Raw genomic sequence first — 14,665 nt, forward strand, 5'->3', positions numbered from 1 at the left:
TGTTATTTCCCTTCATTATCCTCTTAATGTTGCATGGACTGTTTTGTGGCTCTGTACCCTAACTAGCATGTGTCTTGTTACAGGAACAGCAGAGGATTCTCACACTGGGTATCACTGGACCTGAAGGACATGTCCTGAGCAGGCCAGAGGAGGTAAGAGTATAGGTTTTTAATTGAAGAGATAACAATTGGATCCACTCCATTTTGGGATTAGGATAGTCAAGAATTCAAATTGAGCGTTGATTACTACACTCCCCTCAAAGAATGGCTTAGCTTAAACAGGTGGAATAAAGTCCATAAAGGATGATGACTCTTCTTGTAAGAGACTATATTTGCATTGAATGAGAAGACAGAAGTGCAGCCACCTATCAAGTCTTAGGGGAGGGAAATATAATGGACAATTTCAGGATTTGTAGTGGATGGAAGAAACGTAACCAATACCAAAAAATTGGGGAACATGGCTCCCTCATCCACCCCACACACCATTGGTTGCACTGCTGGAGGAATTAAATACATTGTTTCTCTGACAGAAAAGGCATGGAGCTTTGATTTCAGGCCTTCATTGTTCTGCGAAGACATCCCTGCCCTACATTTACTTTTTCTTGTCACGAGAGGAGGGAAGGAATGGCTGCAACCTTTGCCTGACTGCTTGCATAGTGATCTGGACTACTGCAGGCATGAATCAGTGTCTTAGTATTAAATGGCTCTGCAGATTGATGCTCCAACACAGTTTGAATGGATCCTCTTTTTGACATGTTTTGCGGATGAAGACTTTTTCTTATTGTGATTGTGTACCACTTTGTCATTGACTATTTAATCCGAGAGCAGAGGCTGTTGTAGCAATTGAGGCATTACAGCTGGATTCAGTCAGTGCTGCTCTGAAGTGTGTATGTCAGGCTGTGGGGTGAGGACAACACTGGGCTTTTTCTTGAAGTCCTCTCAATTATTAGAAGAGAACAGATTTTTAGAACTGCTGCTTGATGAACAGATATAAGTTAGTTATTTAAGTTCGACTGTGAACCACAGGGCAGGGTACAGAATGACCCTGCTTCAAGCAGGATTTTAGAATTAAATTTCCTCCTGCAAATCAATGGTAATGCAGAGTAGTCTACCAATTAATATCTTCTTAAGAAACAAGAGTTTGCCCAATATAAGAAATAGGAATATAAGTAGGTCATTCTGCCCTCTGAGCCTGCTCTACCATGAGGATGATCATGGCTGATCTATCTCAACTCCATCTTGCTGCCCTATTGCCATCTTAGTCAGGAGAATGTTTCTTCTGGCTGAGGAGTCTAGAACCAGGGGAAAGATATTTAGGACTGAGGTGAGGAGAAATCTATTTACTGAGGGTTCCTGCCCTAACCTGTACTCCTTGATTCCCTTAGTATTCAAAAATCTGTCACTCTCTCTTTTGAATATACTCGAGAATTGAGCATTCACAGGTCTCTGGAGTAGGGAATTCCACAGATTCACAACCCTCTGAGTGAATAAATTTCTCATCAGTTCACTCCTGAATGTCTGGCCCCTTGTTCTGGACTCCACAGCCAGTGGGGTATTCTCCTGGTTAAGATGGCAATTGAGGGTGAAAAGGAAGGGGTATAGGTGCAATAATGGAATGTGAGGCAAACAGCATGATTTCTGAGTTGCCACAACATGGAAAATGCAAAGGACGGGAGCTGGTCTGGGATGAGTAATATCGGGATATGTGTTAGGTGAGATGCATGGTATAGTCGCTTGGACTGTACATGGAGTGAATGAGAGCACTGAGCCAAATGGTCTTCTGTTCTTCATATTTTGCTCTCTCGTGGTTAATTAGTTGAAGGGAATGCTGATTTGATGAAGCTTTTTTCCCCCTGCAGTCCTTAATGTTTTCCTCTTTGCAGGTTGAGGCAGAAGCGGTAAACCGGGCTATCACCATTGCAAATCAAACCAACTGCCCACTCTATGTAACCAAAGTGATGAGTAAGACTGCTGCTGATATCATTGCTCAAGGCAGGAAAAAAGGTATGTCTGGGCCCTCCCACTGAGTCAGGAACATTTCTTTTATCACCCTCATTGCCTGGATTTTCACTTACCCAAGCCCTGTTCATTGAACATTCCTCCGCTGCTTCTCGGGATTTGCGCAAAGCCTGGAGTTAAATTATCTGTCTCACTCTGTTAACAAAATGGGAAAAATTCAAACCTGTGCATTCAGGATGAACATCTGTGGTTGTGCTTGGGATGATTGTTTCGTAGAGGAAGCAGTGTGTTACTCCATCTGATGTGTGGTGTCGCTGGGCTGGCAGCACTTGATGGGACAGTACAGTGGTCCTTTACTTTGAACCATCAAGCTGTTGTTTTGTTAAAATTGTGCTTGCTCCATATTATGTCCATTGTAATGTTGATGACAGTGGGGGAAAAAAACAATTACTTCCTCTAGGTAGCATCTGACTGCAGCAAATCATCTCCAAATACTGAGGTAGCTTTCAGGTACATCAGCTGTTTGAACAGCAATGTGGCAGTCATTTTACCCAGCCATGTCCTGTAAATAGCACCTGAGGTGAAAGACCCATCCATCTGTGTTTTTTTTCCATATTGTTTCAGGGCAGAATATTGGCTAGGGCAGCAGGGAACTTCCTGCTCCTCTTCACATAGGGTCGTCCAGCTGGATTGAAGAACGTGACTCCCAAAACTGCTGTGTACTCTCACTCCCGCAATGGAGTGCCAGTCCAGATCGTGAGCTCAACTGTTGGAGTGAGGCATCAAGCCAGAGTTTTAGATTTGGATGTGAGAGTGATACCAACTGAACCAGTCAGATATTGCTGGAGGTTTAGTGAGATGAAAAAAGTGTTCCGGTCCAAAGCTAAAATGGGAAAAGTAGAAGTAGATCATTATATTTTGAAATGACTGGGTTCAAGAGGAAATCAATTATCAGCTCTTTCAGTAAGCTGATGAGCCTTGTACTCAGTCCCCACAGTTCTACATGCACTATACATTAAATCGACTACATATTGATATCACCTATTGACTGACGGGGTAGTGCCCAACTCATTGTAAAGGCCGAAGGGCCAGAGTGTGCATTTCCTACAGCCACGATCCAGTCGTCAAGAGAAATGACAACATAGGAACAGGCTGTTTGGCCCAACCAGTCCTTGTTGTTCGTGTCCTGCAAAGACCCAGTAATCCCAAACCCATGTGTCTGCCTGCTGTACTGTATCTAGGAGTCCTAGATAAGCTGCATTTGTGGTGACGCCCTTGATCAAGGGAATTGCTGATGTCAGGACTTTCTGGAGCAGGAGGCTAGAATCAATGTTCTCCTATAATTTCTTTTTGGAATGTGCGGGTGATTTATTTAGTTGCACAGCCCCTTTAAATTTTTTGCATGGCTGCACATGTAGAGTAACTAAAAACGGTTGTCTTGTAAGTAAGCAGCCTGCACTTGCACTTTTGGGTTGTCCTGCAGCTTACACAGATCATTGGCTAGAAACATAGGCTCTTAGAGCACAACAGGAGGCTATTCATCCCGTCACGCCTGTGCCAGCTCTTGGAAAGCCAATTTAGTTCAACACCCCAACTTTTTCCCCAGAAGCCTGCAAATTAGCTCTCTTCAAGTAAATGTCCAGTTGCCTTTTGAGAGTTCCTTTGGAATCGAATAACACCACCTTTTTACGTTCCAGATCTTAACAGCCCTCTGTGTGCAGTAATTTCTCCTCAATTCCCCTCTCGTTCTTTTGCCAATTATTTTAAATCTGTGATGTCTGGTTGCTAACCTGTTTGTCAGGGGATACAGTTTGTCCCCACTAACCAAGGATTCATTGATAATACAAACAAACTGGCACCCAATCTACATATCTAACTCCAGTCTCCTGGGCTGCTCCTGATTCCAGTTTTTGGTGGCTCTGGTATGGATCTTTGAGTTTGCGCTCAGTAAATTGCCTCGTTTGCAGCCGTATGTGCTGGGTGCAGAGTATCGAATGCTATGTGTATGTGTGTGATCTGAATCGAAGTTCAACGTACATTTTCCAATGCTGTTAAATCCATTAGCAGTGAAATGTAAAAAAGTGCATTTTTCTCATTTCAGCTGCAGGTGGAGCTGAGGCTTGAAAATCAACCATGTTCTCTCAATTCAAGTCTTTATTTCAAAAAAAAGCTAACAGTGCTCACTTTGCCCTACAGGCACTGTTGTGTACGGAGAGCCCATCACTGCAAGTCTTGGCACCGATGGATCTCATTACTGGAGCAAGAACTGGGCCAAGGCGGCTGCTTTTGTGACTTCCCCTCCGTTAAGTCCTGATCCAACCACTCCAGACTACCTGAATTCCTTGCTATCTTGGTATGTGTTTGGTGTTGTTTGCCAAGTCACTTGAGCTGTCTATTTTCTCTTAGTGATATGTGTCATCCTAAGCATTGGCAGTGATGAAGTGACCAGTTAGGACAAATTAAACAAAGTCTATAAATGAAGGGTTTTGAGGCTAAATTAGGTTTTCCATTCTCTCCACTCACTTCGTAATGAGTTGATAGACTCGAATATCAGTAGAAGAACAAATGGGAAAAGTGGAACAAATCTATTCGCCCCCAGGATTATTCAGGCATGGAAGATTTACCACAAGTGTCTATTGTGACTGAAGCTACAACATAATTTAAAAGGGAATTGGATAAATGTTTGACGAGAAAAGATATAAAAGGACAGGAAATAGGGGAATGGAACTAGTAGGGAACTTTTAGAGAGGTCTTTGAGATAGAAATGGTATAGGTAAGGTACATCTAGAATGCTCCTTCAAGGCAAGCCAGGATATCAGAACAAGTGAACACAGGCTAAAACTCTGAAAGGTCTGTTTCAGAAGGAATTTTTCATTGCAACAGGTTAACATATGGAATCAGCTTTTGTGAAATAAATAACTGGGTGCTAAAAGTTAACGACACATGCACCCTGGGCTATGATATTTGATTTTGTGAAAACTCCAAGGTGTTGCCGTGGGATCTGAGAATCAGACATTGGCTGCAAATCAAGGACCTATTATTCTCTGTAAAAATACTGATGGTTGGGCTCTGATGGGTACTGTTCATTAACTGTTCATTGTTCTGTGTTGGGGAAGATGCCTTATGCTGTGCTCTCTTCCTCATTCCTTCACCCACTCCCCTCATCTGCCTTCCTGGTTATTGTCGCAGTTTGTTGGCTTTCATCGACTTTCAATCAAGCAGCTCCACAGAAATTCAGCCCTTAAACCAGCAGCATATTTCCATAATGATAGTTGGAGAGATTTCTCAAATAATATCCTTTCCCCAAATCCCCTGCTCCCCAGAGTTCTTCCCCTTTTCCACTCCTTTATCTTCAGAGGGCAGTGAAAGAAATAAATTCTTGCATTTATATCGTGCCTCAGGATGACCCAAAGAGCTTTACAGCCTATGAAGTGCTTTTGAAGTGTAGTCATTGTTGCAGTGTAGGAAACTTCGCAGCCAATTTGCGCACAGAAAGCTCCCACAGACAGCAGTGTGATAATGACCAGGTAATCTGTTCATTACTGGTGTTGATTGAGGAATAAATATTGGGCAGGACACTGGGGAAAACTCTCTTGCTTTAGTTTGAAATAATGCCATGGGATCTTTCATGTCCAGCTGAGAGATTTGATTGGCCTTGGTTTAACGTCTAATCCAAAAGTACAGCGCTCTCGCAGTACTCGCACTGTTGTGTCAGTATAGGTTTTTGTCCTCAAGTCTTTGGAGTGGGACTTGAACATCCAACCTAGTGACACAGAGGTGGGAGTGCTAGCTACGGAACCGCAGCTGACACTGAGTCTTGCTGGGGCGTTGCTGATTAGGTGAACATTGCTTTCTTCTTACCTTGTCCAGGTGACTCAGTCAGCAAACTATTGGACTGAAAGAGCAGGATTGGGGATGACGGGTGAGTCAAGTTGTGTCTTGCCTCAATTCCTGCACATGCAAACTTCCAGCAGGGTTCACTGAATGGCGCGGATCGGAGTTGGAAGCTGAACTAATTTTTCTTCTCTGTTACTCAGTGACACTGCAGTCAATTTGGATGCTTCTTGTAACTTTAGAATTGATAGCAATAATTCAACACAGACCAAATCGTCATGGCCTGTGTTGCTCAGTACCACAGTAGGTATTGAAGGACTGTTCAAAAAAAAAAAAAGGTCCTGGTTTAGCAGTCTTTGTGTTGAATCTGAATCACCCTTGTTGACTGCAAGTATTTCCCTGTATTTGCAGTGGCGATCTGCAGGTCACTGGCAGTGCACACTGCACTTTCTACACCTCTCAGAAGGCTTTAGGGAAGGACGACTTCACTCTGATTCCTGAAGGTACCAATGGAATTGAGGAGAGAATGTCTATTGTTTGGGATAAAGCTGTGGTAAGTACCATAAATGCCCCAGAAAGCATTGAAACTAAAGTAGATCTAAATGGGTTCAAGCTATGGAGATGTTGAAGATGAGGACCATGAAGCTGACCCTGGGATCAGAGCATTAGTTTATGAGGACAGAGCAAAGAAACTTTGGGACTCCCTCGCCTTGAAAGAAGGCAAGTAAGAGGGTTCCTTCATGGAGGTTTGTGAGATGTAAGCGGTGTAAATAAGGTACGCTTGTAACGCTCCTTCAAGGGAAGTCTGGATGTTAGAATAAGGGTGCACAAGCTAACACTCTGAAAAGTCAATTTAGGAAGACTTTTTTCATTGAAAGAGTGATGAACATTTGGAATGGTCTTTTTTGAAAAAAGCCACTCGGTCCTAAAAGGTGGTGTTAAGCTTGGCATGTGAGATGAGTTCCAGGATTTTGGGAAGTGTGTCATGTTGAACTCGTTGACCAAAGCAAGAGCAAGCTGGGAACGCATCAAAGTGTGCAGCTCTTTGGCAGTTAGGAACTAGAATCTTAGGAATGGCTCATCAGCCATCTTCTTCATTCTGGGGAGATCTAGGAGTTGAAAATGTTGATAATTGTACACCAATAACGAGAAGGAAAATTAAACAAAGGAGGATATAGCCACTGGGTTCAATATCTGTCTGAAAGACATGTTAAATAATTTTATTTGTTCTTGGGATATGAGAGTTGCTGACAAAACAGAAGGAGGCCATTCAGCCCAACATGTCTGTGCTGGCCAGTTCCACCCCCTGCCTTTTCCCCATAAATATGTTTTTGGGTAGTCTGGATCCATTTGTTATTGGCTTGTTAGACCCTAGTTGACAACCTCTCACATAGAGGCTGCTGTGGGAAAGTGGAAATATTACACTGGTTGCACTCGGGGCTGCCGCTAGGAGGTTGGCGTCGAGGATATTGTTGGAAGAGAATAAAAATAGAGTTATTTGGTATCTAAATTGTGCATCATCTGATCTCGGGATGCTTCAAGGGACAGTGAAGAAGAAGCTTAGCTCTGTTTCTAAACGGTGCTGTGTCTAACCTGGAAATGTTTGATGATAATAAAAGCAAAATACTGCGGATGCTGGAAATCTGAAACAAAAACAAGAAATGCTGGATTCACTCAGCAGGTCTGGCAGCATCTGTGGAAAGAGAAGCAGAGTTAACGTTTCGGGTCAGTGACACTTCTTCGGATGATAACTGGCTGCCCAAGGTGAAAGGTACTCCAATCCCTATGACATTCGTCACCTTGATCCTTCTCCAAAAATAAAGTCACCAAGTGAGCTAGGATGGTAAAAATAGCATCTGACGGGCTGAGCAAAAGCAACGTTAGTATGACAACAGACTAAGTGGATTAAATGGCTTGTATTTCGAAAGCCCAAAGTGGTTTGTTCGATGTCTTTGTGGCGTTTCCAGCAATCACATCTGTGTTCTCCAACTAAAATGCTTTCTGTTGCAACAACACACAGGTCTCTGGTAAAATGGATGAAAATCAGTTTGTAGCAGTGACCAGCACCAACGCTGCCAAGATTTTTAACTTGTACCCAAGGAAGGGACGCATTGCAGTGGGTTCAGATGCCGACCTTGTCATCTGGGACCCTGACATCGTCAAGACCATCACTGCAAAGAACCATAGCCTGGTAAGTTGACTGCTTTCTCTGCAGATTTATAGAGTACAGTGTCTCCAGTCAGTCACTATAATAGTGTTCCTGCACGAAAAAACAAATCATTGTGTCACCAAGGGACAAAAGACTCTATATATACCCTGGACTATAATAGTAAACATTGACCAGGAATTTCATCAGAGTGTCTCCTGCTTTGCCACGATAACTTTTATGGAAGTTTTGCAGAAGCCCTCATTTATGCGGAACTTCTCATGCTGTAATTTCCACTGAAGTCGTAGAGCGGGAGAAGCTCCCTGGAAATTCCTAGCAGTGCATGAAGTGTTTCGTTACACAAGTCAGGTAACCCACTCATCAAATCTGGTACCTGGACCTCCGGAAATAATTTCAAATGACATGTTGATGGCCAAGGAGCAGAAAGCAAAGTACAATGGATTCTCTTTAAGATTGTGTGATGCAGCTAGTTTAGTGTCCCAAAGATTTCAGCTGGAAATAAAGGATGATATCCTGCAGGAGGAGGCCATTCATAGACTTCATAGAGACATCATAGAGAGATACAGCACTGAATCAGGCCCTGTGACCCGTCGAGTCTGTGCCAACCATCAACCACCTACTTATACTAATCCTACAATAATCCCATATTCCCTACCACATCCCCACCTTCCCTCAATACTCCTACCACCTACCTACACAATGGCCAATTTACCTATCAACCTGCAAGGCTTTGGCTGTGGGAGGAAACCGGAGCACCCGGCGGAAACCCACGCAGTCACAGGGAGAACGTGCAAACTCCGCACAGGCAGTACCCAGAACCGAACCCGGGTTGCTGGAGCTGTGAGGCTGCGGTGCTAACCACTGCGCTGCCCATCAGATCTGTGCCAGCTCTTTGGTAGAGCTGTCAAATTAGTCCCATACCCCTGACCTTTTTCAATAACCCTGTAAATTTTCCTCTTCATGTATTAATCCAATTCCCCTTTGAACGTTAATGTTGAATCAGCTTCCACCACCTTTTAAGGCAGTAGATTCCAGATTACAATTTGGAAATAGAAAGAATTAGGAGATAGGATAAGAAAAATGACAGAGGCATCTGATGAAGCTAGCAACTTAGCGGGGATGGCGAAGTGCGAGGAAGAATGCTGACGGAGAGAGATTGGTAGAGGAGCAGTGAGGTGGCAGAGACAGTTCAGTGAGTCATACAGACGAGAAGTGTCAGGATCCATCCCTGATGTGCAGTGACAGCTTGATCTCGCTGGACTTCAACAGTCCTGGAATAGGGAGGGTCAGACAATTGGGCCAGGTTTCTTGTTCCTGAACACTGTCCTGTGACCTCTGATGGAAAGTGTCCATGTGTGGGCATGTCCAGTGAGGACATGATTATGCAGTCAAATAGGTTGTCACTACTCATTGGCCAGGTTTGGGCGTGGAGAACGATCACTTAGGCACTTTCCCAGAGAGCTCCTTGTGGCCATGCAGCTGAGCCCCCATCAAGAATCAGGAGGAGAGAAAATAGGAAAAGAAGTGAGTGAACAATGGGTTTTGCACCATTGATGGAATTTTTATTCAGTGCATGCGTCTTAGCTCTCATGCTCTTTCTCCCTTGTTGCAATCAGGCAGTAGAATACAATATTTTTGAAGGAATGGAGTGTCGTGGGGCACCCTTGGTTGTCATAAGCCAAGGTAAAATTGTCTTCGAGGATGGCATGGTGCATGCTGCTGAGGGCTCTGGGCGCTTTATCCCCAAGAAACCATTCCCCGACTATGTGTACAAGAGGATCAAAGCACGGAGCAAGGTAATGGCTTTTTTACCTTGTCCTTGATATCCTATATGTCTTCATATTCTGTGATGCACTGTCAGACCCTGTGGGTGAGATGTTCTGTTCAAGTTCAGTTTACGCCCCTGACTCAGCAAAGCCTTAACCCTACGCATCAGCAGATGTTTCAGCGTAATTGAAAACTGCTCAGACTTTACCTTGGTGACAGCTTCTGTGTGCATCATTAAATTGTCAATCCTGTGACCACTTTGGGTTACATGAAGCTAACCGCAGTTCTTTTAACTATTTTTCCCTAAGAAATTACTTTTTTTTTCGGGAGGGTGGCGGTGGTGGGGAGCATTGATCAGCAGCTCTGCTTCACATCGGGATTTGAGTACATAATCAAGGCTTAGGCTGCAGTGCATTGTGGAGCTGTCCTTCGATGAGACGTGAAACTGAGGCCTGTTTCAGTGGATCAGGTGGACAGTGAAGCTACTGCAGCACCATCTGAAGAAGAACAGGAAGTTCTTCTAGTACCATTCCTTCCTCAACCAAGATTGATTAACTGATCATACATTCCATTGCTGTTTGTGGGATCTTGCTGTGTGCAAAATGGCTGCTATGTTTGTCTGAATGGCAACAATCATTCTGCAGAATATATCTTGAGACCATTATGAAGTTTGTGATAAAGTTTTTTCCCCCTTATTTCTTACTGTCCCTGGCTCATGCACCACATTGGGTTCGCTGACCGTTGCCAATCTCAGTGTGTCCTGGGAATGATCATTCTTCTGCAGTGCACACTGGAGTGTCAACCAAGATTATGTGCTCAACTCCTCATGTTGAAGAGAAGCACAGATATATGCCCTCAAAAACACAAGCTTTGCAGAAATGTAGCAAAAATGCACTCCTCTTCGGAATAGGATAGAGTGCTGCGATTGAAACTGGCTTTTTTGCCACACGGCTCCCGTGAATGAAAGACTGAGCCACGTGTGTTACCTCCACAACTTCACGACAGTCTTTGGGAGCATTGGAGACAGAATGAGGTTTCCATAAAGGGACAGATGTAATCACAAGGTAGATGTTTCATTATTGTGGTTCTCCAAGCCCATCCATCTAGCAAGAGCCAAAGATCCCCCTCAACACAGCATCAAACTGATTCTCAAATGGTCTCCAGGTTTTTTCTTCCTTTACTCATTCCATATGTTGATCACTCTGTATGAAAACAGAATTCTTGACACTGCTTTAAACTGGCTTGAATCCATGGCTCTTATGCTGCTGTCACAGTTCCATTGTTGTTTGATCCAAAAAAAAGGAGGCCTTTACTAAGCATCAGTCAGGTTTTTTATTTCACACCAAGTGAATTTCTCAAGCGATTGTTCAGAATGGACTCATTTAATTCGGTCAGCATCAGTACCTTGAACTGTTGCACATCCATGTGTTACACATGAGCTACGACAAACAATGTTGTTTTTGTCAAGGTCTTTATCATTTGTAGTTTTAAACGCTGTCACTTTTTTCATCCCAGTTAACAGAACTTCGAGGAGTCCCCCGAGGGCTCTATGACGGTCCTGTCTGTGAGGTTTCAGTGACACCCAAATCTGTCACACCTGCGTCTTCTGCCAGGACCTCACCTGCCAAGCAGCAAGCGCCACCAGTGCGAAACCTGCACCAGTCAGGATTCAGTTTGTCTGGTAAATGTGTGTTTCCTCTTTTATTACCTCTCAGCATATTGATGTGGCAGTTTAATACTTTGTATTTATTATTTGCTTTAGCTCCTTGCCTTGGTATTGTTGAAGTAGCAGATACATCAAATATGTAAAACAAGTTAATTTATGTTTGCGTTTATGAAAGTCTTTGTGACCTATTCTGGCGTAAGCCATGTGACACAGTGATGGATGGAGTTCTCCAGTCTGTCTGAGATGGACTCAATTTGAAGGTTCTCACTGATGGCATCTCTCACTCCCTCTCGGGCATAGACCAGAGTTCTCTTAATGAAATGTGCTTTGCTAAATTCACCGGAACTCCAAGTCGGGTGGGAAAAGATATACTCACTGCCGGCTATCCCCAACAGTCTCTGTGAGAGTCAGGTAAAGGCAGGACATAGACAGCTGCCACTCACAGTCTTGGACTATGAGGGGGAAGGATGTGGAGCAGGAGAGTGCCCAATTCTTCAGGGTAGGGAGAGGAGCAACAATGACAGCAACAAAAAAAGGTGCATTTCAGAAATTGCTCGCTGAAAAATGCCTTGGGCTTCACCTTTGCAGTTCATGCAGTCTTCCAAGATGAGTCAAGCTTGGTTGGAAATTTGGGTATCGTGCATGAAAGTGGCAAATGTGCTCGTTGAGTTTTAACCAAAAGCTTTTCCACAACATAGTTTTGTGCACTTAGTAATTTAAACAAAAGTGTTCTCTCAGTTTTAGGTTTGAGGCCGTGCGCGAGGTGTGGGGGGGGGGGAGGTTGGTTTGTGTGGGAAGAATCAACTATCTTTTCAAATGTGTCCCTCTCTCTGTATTCTAATTCTTCCCCACTTTCTGACAGGTGCACAGGTAGATGACAATCTGCCTCGCCGTACTGGCCAGCGCATCGTGATGCCTCCTGGTGGTCACGCGAATATCACAACGCTTGGATGAACCTCCATTGTGCACTGGTGTTGGCAGAGCCATCATTTTTTTTTCATCCTTTTTTTAAGAGCCTGTGATGGTTACTGTGGACACAAAATCCTAGGTTCGCATAACTTCTTCCAGTATTATATTTATCAAGAGTTAAAGCGAGAGAGAGAATCTCCCATTCTTAAACCCACACCTGATGCAGTGAGACACACCTAGTATTTAAGCGATAAAGGAACTTCAGAATCCATGTGGCTTGAGGGAGATAGGAGTGAATTCCCTGGAGCTGTACGCCCTCGTACAGTATAGTTGTCACCAATGTTGTCCAGAGGCTGCATGGCTGCGCAGCAAGCAAGAAGTTCCTGCGCAGATCGAGCACAAGTTGGCCCCTTGAAGTTCTCAAAATAATTTCAAGTGCTGGTGCACTTGAATATGCCACGCACAACAAAAAACAATGAAAATTTGTTGTCACTATGGCATTCAATTAAATCCAATTGAACACTCAGATGAGGGATGTTCAGTAAATAAGTGCCAGAATGCAATCTACTTTCAGTTTATGTAGTTTATACTCTGCAGAGATAAATAACAGGGTGCAAGTATTATTTCAATTATGTTTAACAAGGTTTGAATTTCAATTTGATGAACACTTGTCCGTAAAAATTTTTGATTTCTAAATTTTAATTTTCTAAACGTGTGGTGACTGATGAATTGGGTATTCAGTTCTGTCGGGAAGTATTTGTTTTTGATGGAAAAACTGTAGCTGCTGGAAATCCAAAATGCAGTGGTGTACATACATGAGGCAGTGTCCAAAAATGATCAGACAGGTGGATATTATTTTGTCTTTTCTGTCTCAGTCTCTGAGGGGCCTGCTATAAATTTCCAGCACTTTCTGGTTTTAGCTTTGAACCTAGAATGCAATTTGCTTCCGAAGCTGTGAGTGCCATACAGCATTGTTAAGTATAACTGTAGTTTGCATGCGTATGCATGGACGTAAAATACTGACATGACTTGTACTGAGAAATGAAAAGTATGAAGTATGTGAGGCCACTGCTGAGAAAAATTCTAAGAACAGAAGAACAAGCTTTTCATGATGAGGCTGTTCGAACTAACAAGTTCCTTCCTTAGTCCATTCAGTCACGGACTATCATCTCTCCTGCAACGCTCGGTCTCTTCCTAGCTCCCCTGTAGAATGAGCCACTTTCCTATGACGCAGTACCTCGTGGCTTTTTTTGCTGACAGTAATCTCAACAGGATTCACTGTTGTCTTCCTCTATGGGTGCGTAAAGCACATTTTTGCTCTTTCAATTTAAGTTTCAGACTGGAAAGCCTACATGGGCTAGCCGCGTGTTCATTGATGCTTTCTTGAGTTTATCACTGGGTGAGCCTAATGCATTCTTGGGGGAGTTTCAAAGATTAATTGACCGCAGTGACTTGATGCTCTAAAACTCCTTGTAGTTTTGAAATGTTGTCTCGATGGCTTTTCTTCCCTCCAATCCTAAATTGTATTCTTAATAAAGAAATAAGAAAAAACCCAATTTGTGTTTTCATCGCATTCCTGATGATAGGGTTCTGCTCTTGTACTTTTCTCCCCTCTTCCATTGTTGTGTTCAATAAAGGTCTTGTGATTTATCCCAAAAGGGAATGTTGATTTTAAAAAAAACCGTGTTTTACTGACATGAACTGCTAATAAAACACGTTGCTGTTCAACCTTGTAAGAATGAGTGGTATTTGAACGCTGGACTCGGGGATTGTGGTGGTGGTGGGGGGGTTGTTGTTGGGGTGGGGTGGGATGTGTGTGTATGCTCGTGCGTGCCTGTGTGTGTGTGTGTTCCCAGTGCTTTGCAGATGAAAGCAAAGCACAAGAGCAACCTGCTTGACACATTTCCTCCGTTCCTGCCATTTTTCTTGTATGTCTTGACGTTGGTGATTCCCCAGTCCCCGATCCAACAGTGACTACACTTGAAAAAATACTGCATAACGGTAAATTGCTTTGACATACCCTGAGGTCGTGAAAGGCACTATAGAAATGGAAGTCTTTCTTGTATCTGCACGACACTTCTTCCTGCAAACTAGGGTTAATATTTTGGAGGTCAAAATTGAGATGGCTTAGTGCAACAATCAATGCATCTGCGATTTGCTATGCATCTCTGTGCATTCAATTGACTAATGTAAATTGATGTTCCAACTGACAACTGTAATTGATTTCACCGCATAAACACCCAGTCAAGTATTTGTGGTGGAGATGTGTTGTCGGTTGGATTGCAGCATGTAGCGTAATGATGGCTTCCTTTGTCAGTGCCTCTTTGCTTTGTGAAGTGCAGCCATTAGCAGCATCATTTCTGG

General features: G+C 43.4%; 1 protein-coding gene across 1 annotated transcript in view; it reads left to right on the forward strand.

The window, feature by feature from the left end:
• LOC137357089 (dihydropyrimidinase-related protein 2) overlaps positions 1-13,895 on the forward strand; it is a 70,338-nt gene extending 56,443 nt beyond the window's left edge. The window contains exons 7-14 of the mRNA XM_068023102.1: positions 84-152; positions 1,883-2,003; positions 4,155-4,311; positions 6,204-6,345; positions 7,813-7,983; positions 9,576-9,755; positions 11,242-11,413; positions 12,255-13,895. Of these exons, the coding sequence (XP_067879203.1) occupies positions 84-152; positions 1,883-2,003; positions 4,155-4,311; positions 6,204-6,345; positions 7,813-7,983; positions 9,576-9,755; positions 11,242-11,413; positions 12,255-12,346 (1,104 nt within the window). The 3' untranslated portion in view covers positions 12,347-13,895. The remainder of the gene's footprint in view (positions 1-83; positions 153-1,882; positions 2,004-4,154; positions 4,312-6,203; positions 6,346-7,812; positions 7,984-9,575; positions 9,756-11,241; positions 11,414-12,254) is intronic.
• Positions 13,896-14,665: the final 770 nt, after the last annotated feature.

The sequence above is a fragment of the Heterodontus francisci genome, chromosome 47, assembly GCF_036365525.1.
Source record: "Heterodontus francisci isolate sHetFra1 chromosome 47, sHetFra1.hap1, whole genome shotgun sequence".
Lineage (NCBI taxonomy): Eukaryota > Metazoa > Chordata > Chondrichthyes > Heterodontiformes > Heterodontidae > Heterodontus > Heterodontus francisci.